The 14,562-nt window shown below is 39.3% G+C and overlaps 1 protein-coding gene across 1 annotated transcript in view; it reads right to left on the reverse strand.

Moving 5' to 3' along the window:
- Nucleotides 1–1,323: 1,323 nt before the first annotated feature.
- Nucleotides 1,324–14,562, reverse strand: part of LOC137624247 (Bardet-Biedl syndrome 2 protein homolog) — a 110,182-nt gene continuing 96,943 nt past the window's right edge. Inside the window, exon 15 of the mRNA XM_068354759.1 lies at nt 1,324–2,339. Coding sequence (XP_068210860.1) covers nt 2,239–2,339 — 101 coding nt within the window. The 3' untranslated portion in view covers nt 1,324–2,238. The remainder of the gene's footprint in view (nt 2,340–14,562) is intronic.

The following is a 14,562-nucleotide window of genomic DNA, read 5'->3' on the forward strand; positions in this document are numbered from 1 at the left end:
ATGCATGTCTAAATTTTTTTTGTTGCCAATAATAATACTAAGATAAAAAAAAAAGTTTTAAGTAATTTAAAATCACCATACACTAATAAAAAATCTCTGAAATTATCAAAATCTTAATTTACACATACATGGCTGAAGTCTTGATATACTTTTTTGTAATGTAAAAAAAAAACAGTACACCAGCAATCCGGTCAGCTGTTGTAGTTAACTCGATCAACAACGTTATCATTAAGCTCCTTCTTAAATATATGTCCAGTGATTCAATACCTATTTCCTACTTTTACAAATCAATTAAATACATTATATTTTAAAATTTCAAAAGGCAAACAAGCATGATTCTGAATACTGTATTGATTATTCATGTTCCCAGGAATATTACACAATGGTTAGTTTATAAAATGTTACTTTGCTGATTACTATTTGTTGGTGATAGTCTCAGCTATAATATATTGCAATATAATCTGAAAAGGGAAAACTAATAAAAGATGGTGATGTGTAGATCATTCATGATTGATTTGGTGGTAATATAGCCTTCAAATATTTGAGATATTATACTTGGCTATGTTTCTACATAATATAAGAGTAAATAAACATCTCAATGGCTTTATCATCTTAGCTTAGGCTGTGTCTGTTTTTCATGAATTTCTAGATAGTAAGTGTAGAACCCACTTCCTAAATGGTCTGTATCAACTATAAAAATTAGTATTCAATTGTCTAGCATCCATAAAAGTAATAAGTTTGTATGAAGCTTCATCTATGGTGGATAATGGGGGAGGGTGGGCTGTGCCACCCTAGCAGTACCAGCACAAACTCAGTTGAGTCCCTTGTCAGGCTGAGAGGAACATAGAGAGGAGACGTCCCCTTTTTGTTTCAATTGTTTGATGTCGGCTACCCCCCAAAATTGGGGGAAGTGCCTTGGTATAAATAAAGGAACTTGTTTATCCTAAGCCACAATTGTTGGCACTTAGACCATGATTTTTGGTGCATAAATTAATCTACTATTGGCATATCAGGTCAATCAACATATCTGGATATTCATCCCAAAATAAAGTCTGAATTAGCGAAACTTGAGCGTATGTTTTAAGATATTGTGTGTAATTGCAACTTCCTTACTTCCTGGACAAAAAAAAAAAAACCAAGCTACACACAAAGTAAAAAGTGAACTGTTGAATCATTTGGTAGAAATCTTAATAAATAATAACTTAAAACCTTAATTTGTGTGTTAGACTCAAGTTGAAGTATCTATTCTAGAAAAAATATATTACCACTCACCTGTCAAGACAAATAAGTAACAAATGAAGGAAACATATTACAGCACAACAGTGTATTTCTACGTTTTATATGACTAGAAGCGTACAAACTGGACGGATTACGTAGGGAATGTAATATTTTACTGAGGCACCATAATCTTTAGGCCAAGAGTAGAGTAAGCATATTGTAATGCAAATTTTACTCCATCTATACAATTCCTGTAAAACTAATTGATGTGAAGCAGAAGATTTCTAAATAAATCACAATTGAAGAAGATTATTGCTAATGTACAACATTCAGTAAGTTGTCTGGCCTATAATTTGATAATAAATTAATCATTTAGGTTAACTACTGTAGCAGTACATTTTAAAAATACAAGTCAATACCCTCCTTTCACACAATTAAATAACATTACTCAACAATATATAATGTACAGTTCATGACTAGATATACAGTATTTTACTTTAAAAAGAAAAATTCAAATTTTTAAAGCAAAATCTGAAACTTTATAATAAATATTCTAGAAACTAGATAAAATAAATAATTATAAAGAGGGTCTTAAAAGTTACAAATTTGCTAATAACTTTCACAGTACTGAGAAAAAAACTTTTGAAAAACATTGCACAAAATATCACAATTACTGTACTTCATTAGGACCTTGCAATGGAATTTCAAGGTACTCAAGGCACTTTCTAAATATAAAATCAGTTAAGCATTTCTTTCTATCAATGTACTGCACAATGAATTACTTTAATTTCATTACCTTTTAAAATACTGATTAATTTTAGAATATAATGGTAAACCTTTAGTATAGAGCATTGCAACTGGCTCCATGTATAAAGAAAATAGTTTTGAATGAAATTGAGAAAATTTCAGTTTAAAAGTAGTTTTAAATCATAGTCTAACCCAAAATTTTATATTTTTCTAAAATACTTATTCTAAATTTATGAAATAAAATCCAAAAAAAAAAAAAAATAGAATTATAACTTATGATTTCCCAGATCGAATGATTTTTGTCAAGGCACTTATGTTGTTATTCTTGATGGCTTGTCTGCATGAACTAACGACTGCTGTCTTGGATTTTCCAACTGAAAATAAAGATTTAAAAGATGCATATTGGAACAGTGCAATAGCAATAACTGATAAAATATATACTAAAAGAAGAAAAGATAAAAATACTACAATATGCCTAGTTAAAACTCCAATAAAATCATCCACATACTGTAATCATACAAGAAGGAAAACGAGTCAAAATAAATATAAAATTCTTCAAAATCATGATTAATTTCCCCAATACAAACTCATTACTTTTGCATAGCCTTTGGTGTATCAAGAGTAAAACCCAGACACTTTATTTCACAGAAGAATAAAGAGGAAATATTGCTTCTCCCAGTAAATTATCATGGAGTACAGTGCATGGTTGTCCCATGTTTCCAGTCACTAATTGCTCTGATTCTTATGTTGTCCCATGTAGCTGGAACTGATTAAGTGTGGCTGGGAGGTATTAATAAAGAAGAAAGTAATAGGTTCATAATGAAAAAAAATTATCATGTTTGTTTCATCTATAGACCATTATTTTTTATATTGACCGATTAGCAATTCAAGTTAAAAAAAAAAAAAAAGCTGAGTTTATGACACACCATTAAAGAAACAGCTATGAAGAGCCCATAGGTAAGTCTACCAGGGTACCATGAAATGGACTAAAGCCAGCTTGCAAAATTTAAAATAATCTTGTACAATTCTAAAGGGAAATCTCGAACAATAATGGATGCAATTATCTTCCCTAAAAGTGTAATATATGACCCTAAAATCCTACATCTACTCATAGTTGGATGCCAAAACTGAAATTATGAGGATTTCCGTGATCTTATATCAGCAACTGAAGCAAATAATCAAATAGATTGTCCTGAGGCTATTGGACTTTATTATTATTAATTATTATTATAATTATTATAATAATCATCATCATCATTATCATTATTATTATTATTATTATTTGACAGTGTCAGATTTTGTGTTGGACTGCAGCATAGAGTCGTTTTATGGGTATATATGTGGTCATCGCATTTTTTCGCTCTCCGACTAAACTTATAGAAGATATATGAGATTTTCTTGAAAAAATGTCCTTATTTTTGAGTCCGAATCTAGTAAGGGCCGGGGTCAGAAAAAGAGGTCAAGAATTTGACGGTGTCAGATTTTGTGTTGGACTGCAGCATAGAGTCATTTTATGGGTATATATGTGGTCTTCGCATTTTTTGGCTTTCCGACTAAAATTATACAAGATACAGTATATGAGATTTTCTTTTAAAATGTCCATATTTTTGAGTCCGAATCTAGTAAGGGGCGGGGTCAGAAAAAAGGTCTAAAATTTGACGGTGTCATATTTTGTGTTAGACTGCAGCATAGAGTCGTTTTATGGGTATATATGTGGTCATCGCATTTATTCGCTCTACGACAAAAATTATAGATGCAGTATGTGGTCATCGCATTTTTTCGCTCTCTGACTAAAATTATAGAAGATATATGAGATTTTCTTGAAAAATGTCCCTATTTTTGAGGACCGAATCTAGTAAGGGCCGGGGTCAGAAAAAAGGTCTAAAATTTGACGGGGTCAGATTTTGTGTTAGACTGCAGCATAGAGTCGTTTTATGGGTGTATATGTGGTCATCGCATTTTTTCGCTCTCTGACTATTGTAAAATTATAGAAGATATACGAGATTTTCTTGAAAAATGTCCCTATTTTTGAGGACCGAATCTAGTAAGGGCCGGGGTCAGAAAAAAGGTCTAAAACTTGACGGAGTCAGATTTTGTGTTAGACTGCAGCATAGTTAGTTTATGGGTATATATGTGGTCATCGCATTTTTTCACTCTCCGACTAAAATTATAGTAGATATATGAGATTTTCTTGAAAAATGTCCCTATTTCTGGGCTCAATCCCTGTGCCGCCCAGTGAAATGCTCCTTATGCACCATTTCAAAGGAATATAACTGCTAATATTACCAGGGAAAAAATGTATAGGAATGCTAGGTTGAACTAGCTCGCTCACCTAATGGTGTCGGTATACAGTGAACCCTCGCTACTTCGCGGTTCGACAATCGCGGATTCACCACTTCGCGGGGTTTTCCCATAACCCATATATATATACATATCGCGGATTTTCCGGAAAATTCGAAAATACCGCGAAATCTGAAGACCCCCAAATACGATATTTTGTTACCTGTAATTCCATTAATACTGTAATTAGTAATATCTGCTCTTACTGATTGTTCATTGCATTACATATGATATATAATTCAGCACAGAAAGAAATAAAAAACGAAAAGAGAATGTGATCATACGATAATTCAGTACGTAGTAAAATTAAATCGAACATGAAACGCAAATCAGATGCAGTCATACCATATTAGAATGGTGTGTACTGTAATGGATGTGCTTCTTTTCCATGAATCTTTTGTATGTATACGTACGTAGTACAGTACTGCATCCAATAATATTCTTTGTTGCAAAAATCACATTTCGAATAAGCGTACGAGAGAGAGAGAGAGAGAGAGAGAGAGAGAGAGAGAGAGAGAGAGAGAGAGAGAGAGAGAGAGGCGTAAAATAGCGTACGTAAATTTTTATTATTATTGTTATTATTATTATTATTGTTGTTGTTGTTAATAAAATTATTATTGTTATTATTATTATCATTATTATTATTATTATTACTGTACAGTATTATTATCATTATTTATTATTATTACGGTATTGTACTTAATCTACGTACGTTCAGTATGCGCGGGGCATCTTCTATGAGTAACCAACGCATCATAGTACTGTAAGACGGGTTGTGATTGGTTCAAGCGCTGATAGATGACGAATCAGAACTCAAGTTTTGTTATCTAGCCTGTGATTGGTGTTTTGCCCGCATCTTCTACCCGCAGCATCAAAGTTCTCGCGGGGCTGGATCGTTCACTTTCTCTTACCGCGTATCGCTGAGTAGACGTTCTTAAGTTTGTGAAGTTTAATCTGTGCTGTGTGCGACCTTTTTAAGTTGAAATTTTTGTTACAGTACTGTACGTAAATCCTACTGTAATGGCTCCCAAGCGTTCTGCTTCTCTTAAGGCTGGTAGTGAGCCTAAACGCCACCGAAGGATGATGACGATAGCTGAGAAGGTTACGCTTCTCGACATGTTAAAAGATGGTAGAAGTTACGCGGCCGCCGGCCGCCATTTTGGCATCAACGAATCCACCGTTCGCTATATCAAAAAGGACGAGGCGAACATTAGAAAGACGGCTGCAATCACCTTTAGCAGATCAGCGAAGCGAGTCGTTACAACGCGTAATAAAACGATCGTACGCATGGAAGGTGCTTTAGCTGTGTGGATTGCCGACTGCCGGAAGAAGAACATAGCGTTGGATACGAACACCATCCAAACAAAGGCTTTGAGTTTATATGAGAATTTTGCTGCAAAGGAACCTAAAGACGACGACGGCAACCATGCTGAAGATGATGATGATGCAGATGATCCTCAACCAGGGACATCCACTGATTCCCAGCCTCAGAAACGTTTTTCCGCAAGCAAAGGATGGTTCGCGAAGTTTCAGAAACGCTTCGCCCTGAAAAGCGTTTCCCTGCATGGGGAGTCTGCTTCCGCTGACACTGCCGCTGCTGAAATTTACGTGAACCAGACGTTCAAGAATATTATCGCTGAAGGTGGATACAAGCCGGAACAAGTCTTTAATATGGATGAGACTGGCTTGTTTTGGAAGAGAATGCCGTCGCGAACTTTCCTGTTCAAAGAGGAAGCCAAAGCCTCTGGCTTTAAGGCATTCAAGGATCGCGTTACCCTCGTGATGTGTGGCAATGCTGCTGGATTTTTGATAAAGCCGGGGCTTATTTATAAGTCGAAAAATCCTCGCGCTTTGAAAAATAAAAATAAGAATCTCCTTCCCGTGTACTGGATGCATAATCAAAAAGCATGGATTACGAAGATGCTGACCTCCAACTGATTCCACCAGTGTTTTATCCCGCAAGTCAGCAAATATCTCTTAGAGAAGGGCTTGCCATTCAAGATCCTTCTCCTTATGGATAACACTGGTGGACACGCAACTGACCTGTCGCATGAGGGCATTCAGGTTGAGTTCCTGCCACCCAACACCACGTCATTAATTCAACCGATGGACCAGGGGGTTATCAGGGCGTTCAAGGCCCTCTACACGAAGAATACCTTGGCGGACCTCGTTGCGTGTGTGGATGCTGCCCAAGATGACGAGGATGAAGATTTCAACTTGAAGGCGTACTGGCGGCAGTACACCATAGCCACGTGCCTGCAGAATATTCAGAAGGCACTTCAAGAGATGAAACCTGCAACCGTGAATGCGAGCTGGAAGAAGTTGTGGCCCGATATTGTTTACGACGACAAGGGATTTACTCCGTCGGAAATCCAGCACTCTGCAATACGGAAATCTGTGCAGTTGGCTGCCATAATTGGAGGTGACGGGTTTGGCGACATGACGACTGAAGACGTCGACGAGTTGTTGGACTGCCATTCCCAGCCCCTAACTGACGCAGACCTCGAAGACCTGACGAAATCGGCAAGTGAGGAAGAGAGTGATACCCAGGAAGAGACCCAAGAAAATGTCGAAGAAACGGGCTTAACATTAGAACGGCTTGCCAAGTTCTGCAACCATATCAAGGAGGCGAAAGAAATGTTACAAGAGTGGGACGAGGATATGGTTCGCTCGATGCAATTCTCCAACAAGGTCGATGACATCATGACTCCCTACAGGATGCTCTTGGATCGAAAAAAGAAGCAGCGGCAACAACTTCCGATCACAATGTTCCTCCAGCCTCGCAAAAAAGAGCCAGTTCCTCCTGCTAGTACGCCTTCGGAAGAAATTGAAGAAGTTTCCCAGGAAGAAGTTGAAGAGGTGTCCCAGGAAAAGACACCTCCGTCTGAAGAGACGTAAAATACTATCATTGACTGCACAGTAGAACACATCATCAGCTTCATCATCATCATTTCTACTGTGCAGCAAATTCATCGCCATCAACATTCAAGTTTTTCTTCAACTTCTTTCGTGGTGAGTACAGTAACCATCTTTATTTTTTACTTTAATATTCTTACTGCCTGTTTTATAGTTTAGTAATGTACGTACTGTATGCATTAAGTTAAAGGGAAGGTTTTAAAAGTCTACATGTTGTAACCTATCATATTTTTTTTGTTTAAAATTTACATTTACGTACGTAAAACAATCTCTCTCTCTCTCTCTCTCTCTCTCTCTCGTAAATTGTTTTCCTGCTTTGCTACGTACAATACTGTATAATTTATATTTGTAAGGTAACATATTTTGTAAATGCTTTTACTGTAAATACTGTATGTACTGTATCATTATTTATCACTATCATCATGCGCGTTAAATGCCTTGTTTGTTCTGAGCGTGGTTGTTTACTGAGCGTACACGCCGTCGTTTCAGGCGGCGTCATAAAGAAAAAGATTTCATTTGGAAGTCCTAAGAAAAATACGTAAACTAAAACATTGGTAATAAAAAAATCAACATACAGTACTGTATAATCAATATAATCGATGCAAAAACTAACCTATACATATATGTGTACACTAAATGAGTTTGGTTCTTCATTATGATCAGAGATGAACGTAAACAAAACATTGGTTGCCATTTTTTATCGTGCTTTTTAGGTGTTTAGGAAACGCATGATATAAAATCGCCTTTAATATTTGTGCCTGTTTTAGTTTAGGGTGCTGTAGTACATGCATTAAGTGTTCTGTACATTAAAGGGTGGTTTGTTAACAGTACTACGTACAAGGGAAGGTTTTAAAAGTCCGAATATACGTGTTAAATAAATAGGTAAATATGATGTCACTACTTCGCGGATTTTCACCTATCGCGCCCGCGTCTGGAACCTATCTACCGCGATAAACGAGGGTTCACTGTAGACTGGGGCGAAATACCAGAGGTCTCGTACCATTTAGACTTCTCCTCTTCGAAATCCCTCAATAGTGAGGTGCAGTTCAACCTCCCCTGCCTCGCAGACCAGTACTACTAACTCAACCCACGCTTGCCCATCACTCCTTTCAAGCACCTGATTCATATAAGTCCAACGTATTTTTTCTCGTGTTTTCCATTGGATTTATCATCAACTTTCTCTCGATGGCCGATTCCCAAGATACCCCATCGAAGTTAAGTACTTTATCCATGAGTTTTAGCGAGATTGGGCAGTGTAAACTTTGTTTTTATTATTGAGAAGTGTTTATATATGAGCGGCGTCCCCGTTCTTACTTTCGCCTCTGCCCTTTGTCTCGTTAGTTCGTCCGTCATTAATATTCGTTCGAACCTTTAGGAGTTTTTTCCTTATACTGTATTCATATAGTACACCGACTTTATGCTTTCATATAGCATTTATTTTATGTTATCCTATGATATCGGTGTTAGCGTTTCATCAGGAGTAGGTTATGTTGGTATGCCTGCATTCGTGCATGTTGGTGGATAGCGTCACCATTGAGATTGTTTTGCTAGTTCTAGGAGCGTTAATATCGACCATCTCACTTATTATTAGTAAAACTTTTTGTTTTATTACGCTCCACCTAGTTTTACATTTGGTTCGAGTGGGACTCTCGCGTATTTTGTTGTTTTTACTGTTCGATCTACCGCTTCAGTAACTAGGTTGGTACCCCTGCTTCCCATCTCCTGATGGCGTCATGCTCCTCCCTTACCACTCGCCCGAGTCCCTCTCTCGCCATATTTTTTTCTGCATGCCTAACCTTACTTACGTGATTTCGCTTTTAATTCGTTAATTATTTTTATGTATTTGTGCATTGATATTATATTTATTGCTTTACTACGTTATGATCATATTTTTGGGATTTTCATGTCATGTTGAGGGGATCTCCAGTTGGTAGCCCTGTCTACCACTGCGCACTGGCGATTCCCCGGTACCATTACCCCCCCCCCACAGGTTGGGGAGGCTATTCCATCCCCCCCCTTCAGTGTACACCCTTCCTCTCACTCGATGGTTGTTGGTTATGACATACGGGTCAAGTATGCTTGTTCCTCAGTCTTCCCTCAACGTTCCGACATATTGAGGACTGAGTATACCAACGGGGTATGACTTAGTCTCATTCATTCATACCGGGCGGTTTCGTCTCCCCCCTCCCGTCGCCCCGATTGGCCATCGGTCGGGGAGGGGGAAGGCCGGGACCGCCGGGGACTATCACACGTGATTAGTCGGTATAACTGCACCTTGGTGTAACCTTGCTTTTAGCTACGGTTGTTAGAATGAGCACTTATACTGTATTAGGAGTGTCCCCACCTACGGTACCTCCTGCTATTATCGTCCGTATAGGACTGATTAATATCCCATATCATTATATTATATTCTACAGTGAACCCTCGCTACTTCGCGGTTCGACAATCGCGGATTCACCACTTCGCGGGGTTTTCCCATAACCCATATATATATACATATCGCGGATTTTCCGGAAAATTCGAAAATACCGCGAAATCTGAAGACAACCAAATACGATATTTTGTTACCTGTAATTCCATTAATACTGTAATTAGTAATATCTGCTCTTACTGATTGTTCATTGCATTACATATGATATATAATTCAGCACAGAAAGAAATAAAACACGAAAAGAGAATGTGATCATACGATAATTCAGTACGTAGTAAAATTAAAACGAACATGAAACGCAAATCAGATGCAGTCATACCATATTAGAATGGTGTGTACTGTAATGGATGTGCTTCTTTTCCATGAATCTTTTGTATGTATACGTACGTAGTACAGTACTGCATCCAATAATATTCTTTGTTGCAAAAATCACATTTCGAATACTGTAAGCGTACGAGAGAGAGAGAGAGAGAGAGAGAGAGAGAGAGAGAGAGAGAGAGAGAGAGAGAGAGAGAGAGAGAGAGAGAGAGAGAGCGTAAAATAGCGTACGTAAATTTTTATTATTATTGTTATTATTATTATTATTGTTGTTGTTGTTAATAAAATTATTATTGTTATTATTATTAATCATTATTATTATTATTATTACTGTACAGTGTTATTATCATTATTTATTATTATTACGGTATTGTACTTAATCTACGTACGTTCAGTATGCGCGGGGGCATCTTCTATGAGTAACCAACGCGCCATAGTACTAAGACGGGTTGTGATTGGTTCAAGCGCTGATAGATGACGAATCAAAACTCAAGTTTTGTTATCTAGCCTGTGATTGGTGTTTTGCCCGCATCTTCTACCCGCAGCATCAAAGTTCTCGCAGGGCTGCATCGTTCACTTTCTCTTTCCGCGTATTGCTGAGTAGACGTTCTTAACTTTGTGAAGTTTAATCTGTGCTGTGTGCGACTGTTTTAAGTTGAACTTTTTGTTGAACTTTCTGTTACAATGCCTCCCAAGCGTTCTGCTTCTAGTAAGGCTGGTAGTGAGCCTAAACGCCACCGAAGGATGATGACGATAGCTGAGAAGGTTACGCTTCTCGACATGTTAAAAGATGGTAGAAGTTACGCGGCCGCCGGCCGCCATTTTGGCATCAACGAATCCACCGTTCGCTACATCAAGAAGGACGAGGCGAACATTAGAAAGACTGCTGCAATCACCTTTAGCAGATCAGCGAAGCGAGTCGTTACAACGCGTAATAAAACGATCGTACGCATGGAAGGTGCTTTAGCTGTGTGGATTGCCGACTGCCGGAAGAAGAACATAGCATTGGATACGAACACCATCCAAACAAAGGCTTTGAGCTTATATGAGAATTTTGCTGCAAAGGAACCTAAAGAGGACGACGGCAACCATGCTGAAGATGATGATGATGCAGATGATCCTCAACCAGGGACATCCACTGATTCCCAGCCTCAGAAACGTTTTTCCGCAAGCAAAGGATGGTTCGCGAAGTTTCAGAAACGCTTCGCCCTGAAAAGCGTTTCCCTGCATGGGGAGTCTGCTTCCGCTGACACTGCCGATGCTGAAACTTACGTGAACCAGACTTTCAAGAACATTATCGCTGAAGGTGGATACAAGCCGGAACAAGTCTTTAATATGGATGAAACCGGCTTGTTTTGGAAGAGAATGCCGTCGCGAACTTTCCTGTTCAAAGAGGAAGCCAAAGCCTCTGGCTTTAAGGCATTCAAGGATCGCGTTACCCTCGTGATGTGTGGCAATGCTGCTGGATTTTTGTTAAAGCCGGGGCTTATTTATAAGTCGAAAAATCCTCGCGCTTTGAAAAATAAAAATAAGAATCTCCTTCCCGTGTACTGGATGCATAATCAAAAAGCATGGATTACGAAGATGCTGACCTCCAACTGGTTCCACCAGTGTTTCATCCCGCAAGTCCATGAATATCTCTTAGAGAAGGGCTTGCCATTCAAGATCCTTCTCCTTATGGATAACGCTGGTGGACACGCAACTGACCTGTCGCGTGAGGGCGTTCAGGTTGAGTTCCTGCCACCCAACACCACGTCATTAATTCAACCAATGGACCAGGGGGTTATCAGGGCGTTCAAGGCCCTCTACACGAAGAATACCTTGGCGGACCTCGTTGCGTGTGTGGATGCTGCCCAAGATGACGAGGATGAAGACTTCAACTTGAAGGCGTACTGGCGGCAGTACACCATAGCCACGTGCCTGCAGAATATTCAAAAGGCACTTCAAGAGATGAAACCTGCAACCGTAAATGCGAGCTGGAAGAAGCTGTGGCCCGATATTGTTTACGACGACAAGGGATTTACTCCGTCGGAAATCCAACACTCTGCAATACGGAAATCTGTGCAGTTGGCTGCCATAATTGGGGGTGACGGGTTTGGCGACATGACGACTGAAGACGTCGACGAGTTGTTGGACTGCCATTCCCAGCCCCTAACTGACGCAGACCTCGAAGACCTGACGAAATCGGCAAGTGAGGAAGAGAGTGAGGGTACCCAGGAAGAGACCCAAGAAAATGTCGAAGAAACGGGCTTAACATTAGAACGGCTTGCCAAGTTCTGCAACCATATGAAGGAGGCGAAAGAAATGTTACAAGAGTGGGACGAGGATATGGTTCGCTCGATGCAATTCTGCAACAAGGTTGATGACATCACGACTCCCTACAGGATGCTCTTGGATCGAAAAAAGAAGCAGCGGCAACAACTTCCGATCACAATGTTTTTCCAGCCTCGCAAAAAAGAGCCAGTTCCTCCTGCTAGTACGCCTTCGGAAGAAATTGAAGAAGTTGAAGAGGTGTCCCAGGAAAAGACACCTCCGTCTGAAGAGACGTAAAATACTATCATTGACTGCACAGTAGAACACATCATCAGCTTCATCATCATCATTTCTACTGTGCAGCAAATTCATCGCCATCGTCATTCAAGTTTTTCTTCAACTTCTTTCGTGGTGAGTACAGTAACAATCTTTATTTTTTACTTTAACCTGTTTTATAGTTTAGTAATGTACGTACTGTATGCATTAAGTTAAAGGGAAGGTTTTAAAAGTCTACATGTTGTAACCTATCATATTTTTTTTGTTTAAAATTTACATTTACGTACGTAAAACAATCTCTCTCTCTCTCTCTCTCTCTCTCTCTCTCTCTCTCTCTCTCTCTCTCTCTCAAATTGTTTTCCTGCTTTGCTACGTACAAGTACTGTATAATTTATATTTGTAAGGTAACATATTTTGTAAATGCTTTTACTGTAAATACTGTATGTACTGTATCATTATTTATCACTATCATCATGCGCGTTAAATGCCTTGTTTGTTCTGAGCGTGGTTGTTTACTGAGCGTACACGCCGTCGTTTCAGGCGGCGTCATAAAGAAAAAGATTTCATTTGGAAGTCCTAAGAAAAATACGTAAACTAAAACATTGGTAATAAAAAAATCAACATACAGTACTGTATAATCAATATAATCGATGCAAAAACTAACCTATATGTGTACACTAAATGAGTTTGTTTCTTCATTATGATCAGAGATGAACGTAAACAAAACATTGGTTGCCATTTTTTATCGTGCTTTTTAGGTGTTTAGGAAACACATGATATAAAATCACCTTTAATATTTGTGCCTGTTTTAGTTTAGGGTGCTGTAGTACATGCATTAAGTGTTCTGTACATTAAAGGGTGGTTTGTTAACAGTACTACGTACAAGGGAAGGTTTTAAAAGTCCGAATATACATGTTAAATAAATAGGTAAATATGCTGTCACTACTTCGCGGATTTTCACCTATCGCGCCCGCGTCTGGAACCTATCTACCGCGATAAACGAGGGTTCACTGTACATGAATCATTACCTTTGTCCCGGTACCTCCAGTAGGGTAGGGGGGTTCCATTGGCTCCCCCCGCGCTCTCCCGTTGTACCCTCCCGTCATCAGACATCGGAGCCGCCGGGCTCTTAACTACAAGATCGGTTGACACTGACACAGTTTTGATTAATATCCTCCCTCCGGGAGCCCTATTCATTACAGACATTAGTTTCAGATCATAATTGGCGTTCTCTATTTATGTACTTTAAGGATGTATCTTAGGTACTTTAAGTTTACTTTAAGTTACTTTAAGTTTACTTTAAGTTTACTTACCAACCCTGTTCCCCGGCCCAGGGGGCCCCGGAACTAGTTATGATTATATATTCATCACTGTTTTTTGCATCCTTTTTCATACCCGGCTCTGCCGGATTGCTTTTGGAATAGTCTCAGTTCTCTGCATGTTTAGTCTAAGGCTATACATTTATTTTATTAACTGGCAGGTCCCGGACCCTCCGGGACCCCTTATAGAGAAACTAGTAGATGCTCATGGACTATTCCTTTTACAGGTGGTCCGTTGCCGGATGACAGCCTGCGCGGCCGTCCTTCACCAGCCTTGCGGACATGCTGTCTGTCGGTCCCACGCGGACTGTGGGATCCAGATGGACGATATTGTTGTATGGCACCCTGACAACTGCCTTATCTGTTATGACCTTATCTCCACCCTCGCTTCAGATTCGGTGAGCCTCTTTCAGTCATTTTTGTATTTACATTCCCTTCACTGGGCGGCATCAATATGATACATACTCATTGACTTCTGTTATGAATCTTCAGGTTCATTCATCATTTTGTCCCTCGGGTTTGCTAACCTTATCCCCGTCCTTTCAGAGTTCCCAGGCGGTTAAAAGTTCAGCAAGAGCCACTTTGAAATTGTGGGTAGGCGGCTTCGCCCGTAACGTAAAGGCCAGGAAGCCCTACGTCCTCTCAGAAGATTATTGTAGTCTTATCTACCTGAACGCAAAATCTTCGGCAGCAGTGCCTAGGCAAGTGGCGGCTCCTATAATTGCCGACATTGCGGAAACCGTA

The sequence above is a fragment of the Palaemon carinicauda genome, chromosome 31 (assembly GCF_036898095.1).
Source record: "Palaemon carinicauda isolate YSFRI2023 chromosome 31, ASM3689809v2, whole genome shotgun sequence".
Lineage (NCBI taxonomy): Eukaryota > Metazoa > Arthropoda > Malacostraca > Decapoda > Palaemonidae > Palaemon > Palaemon carinicauda.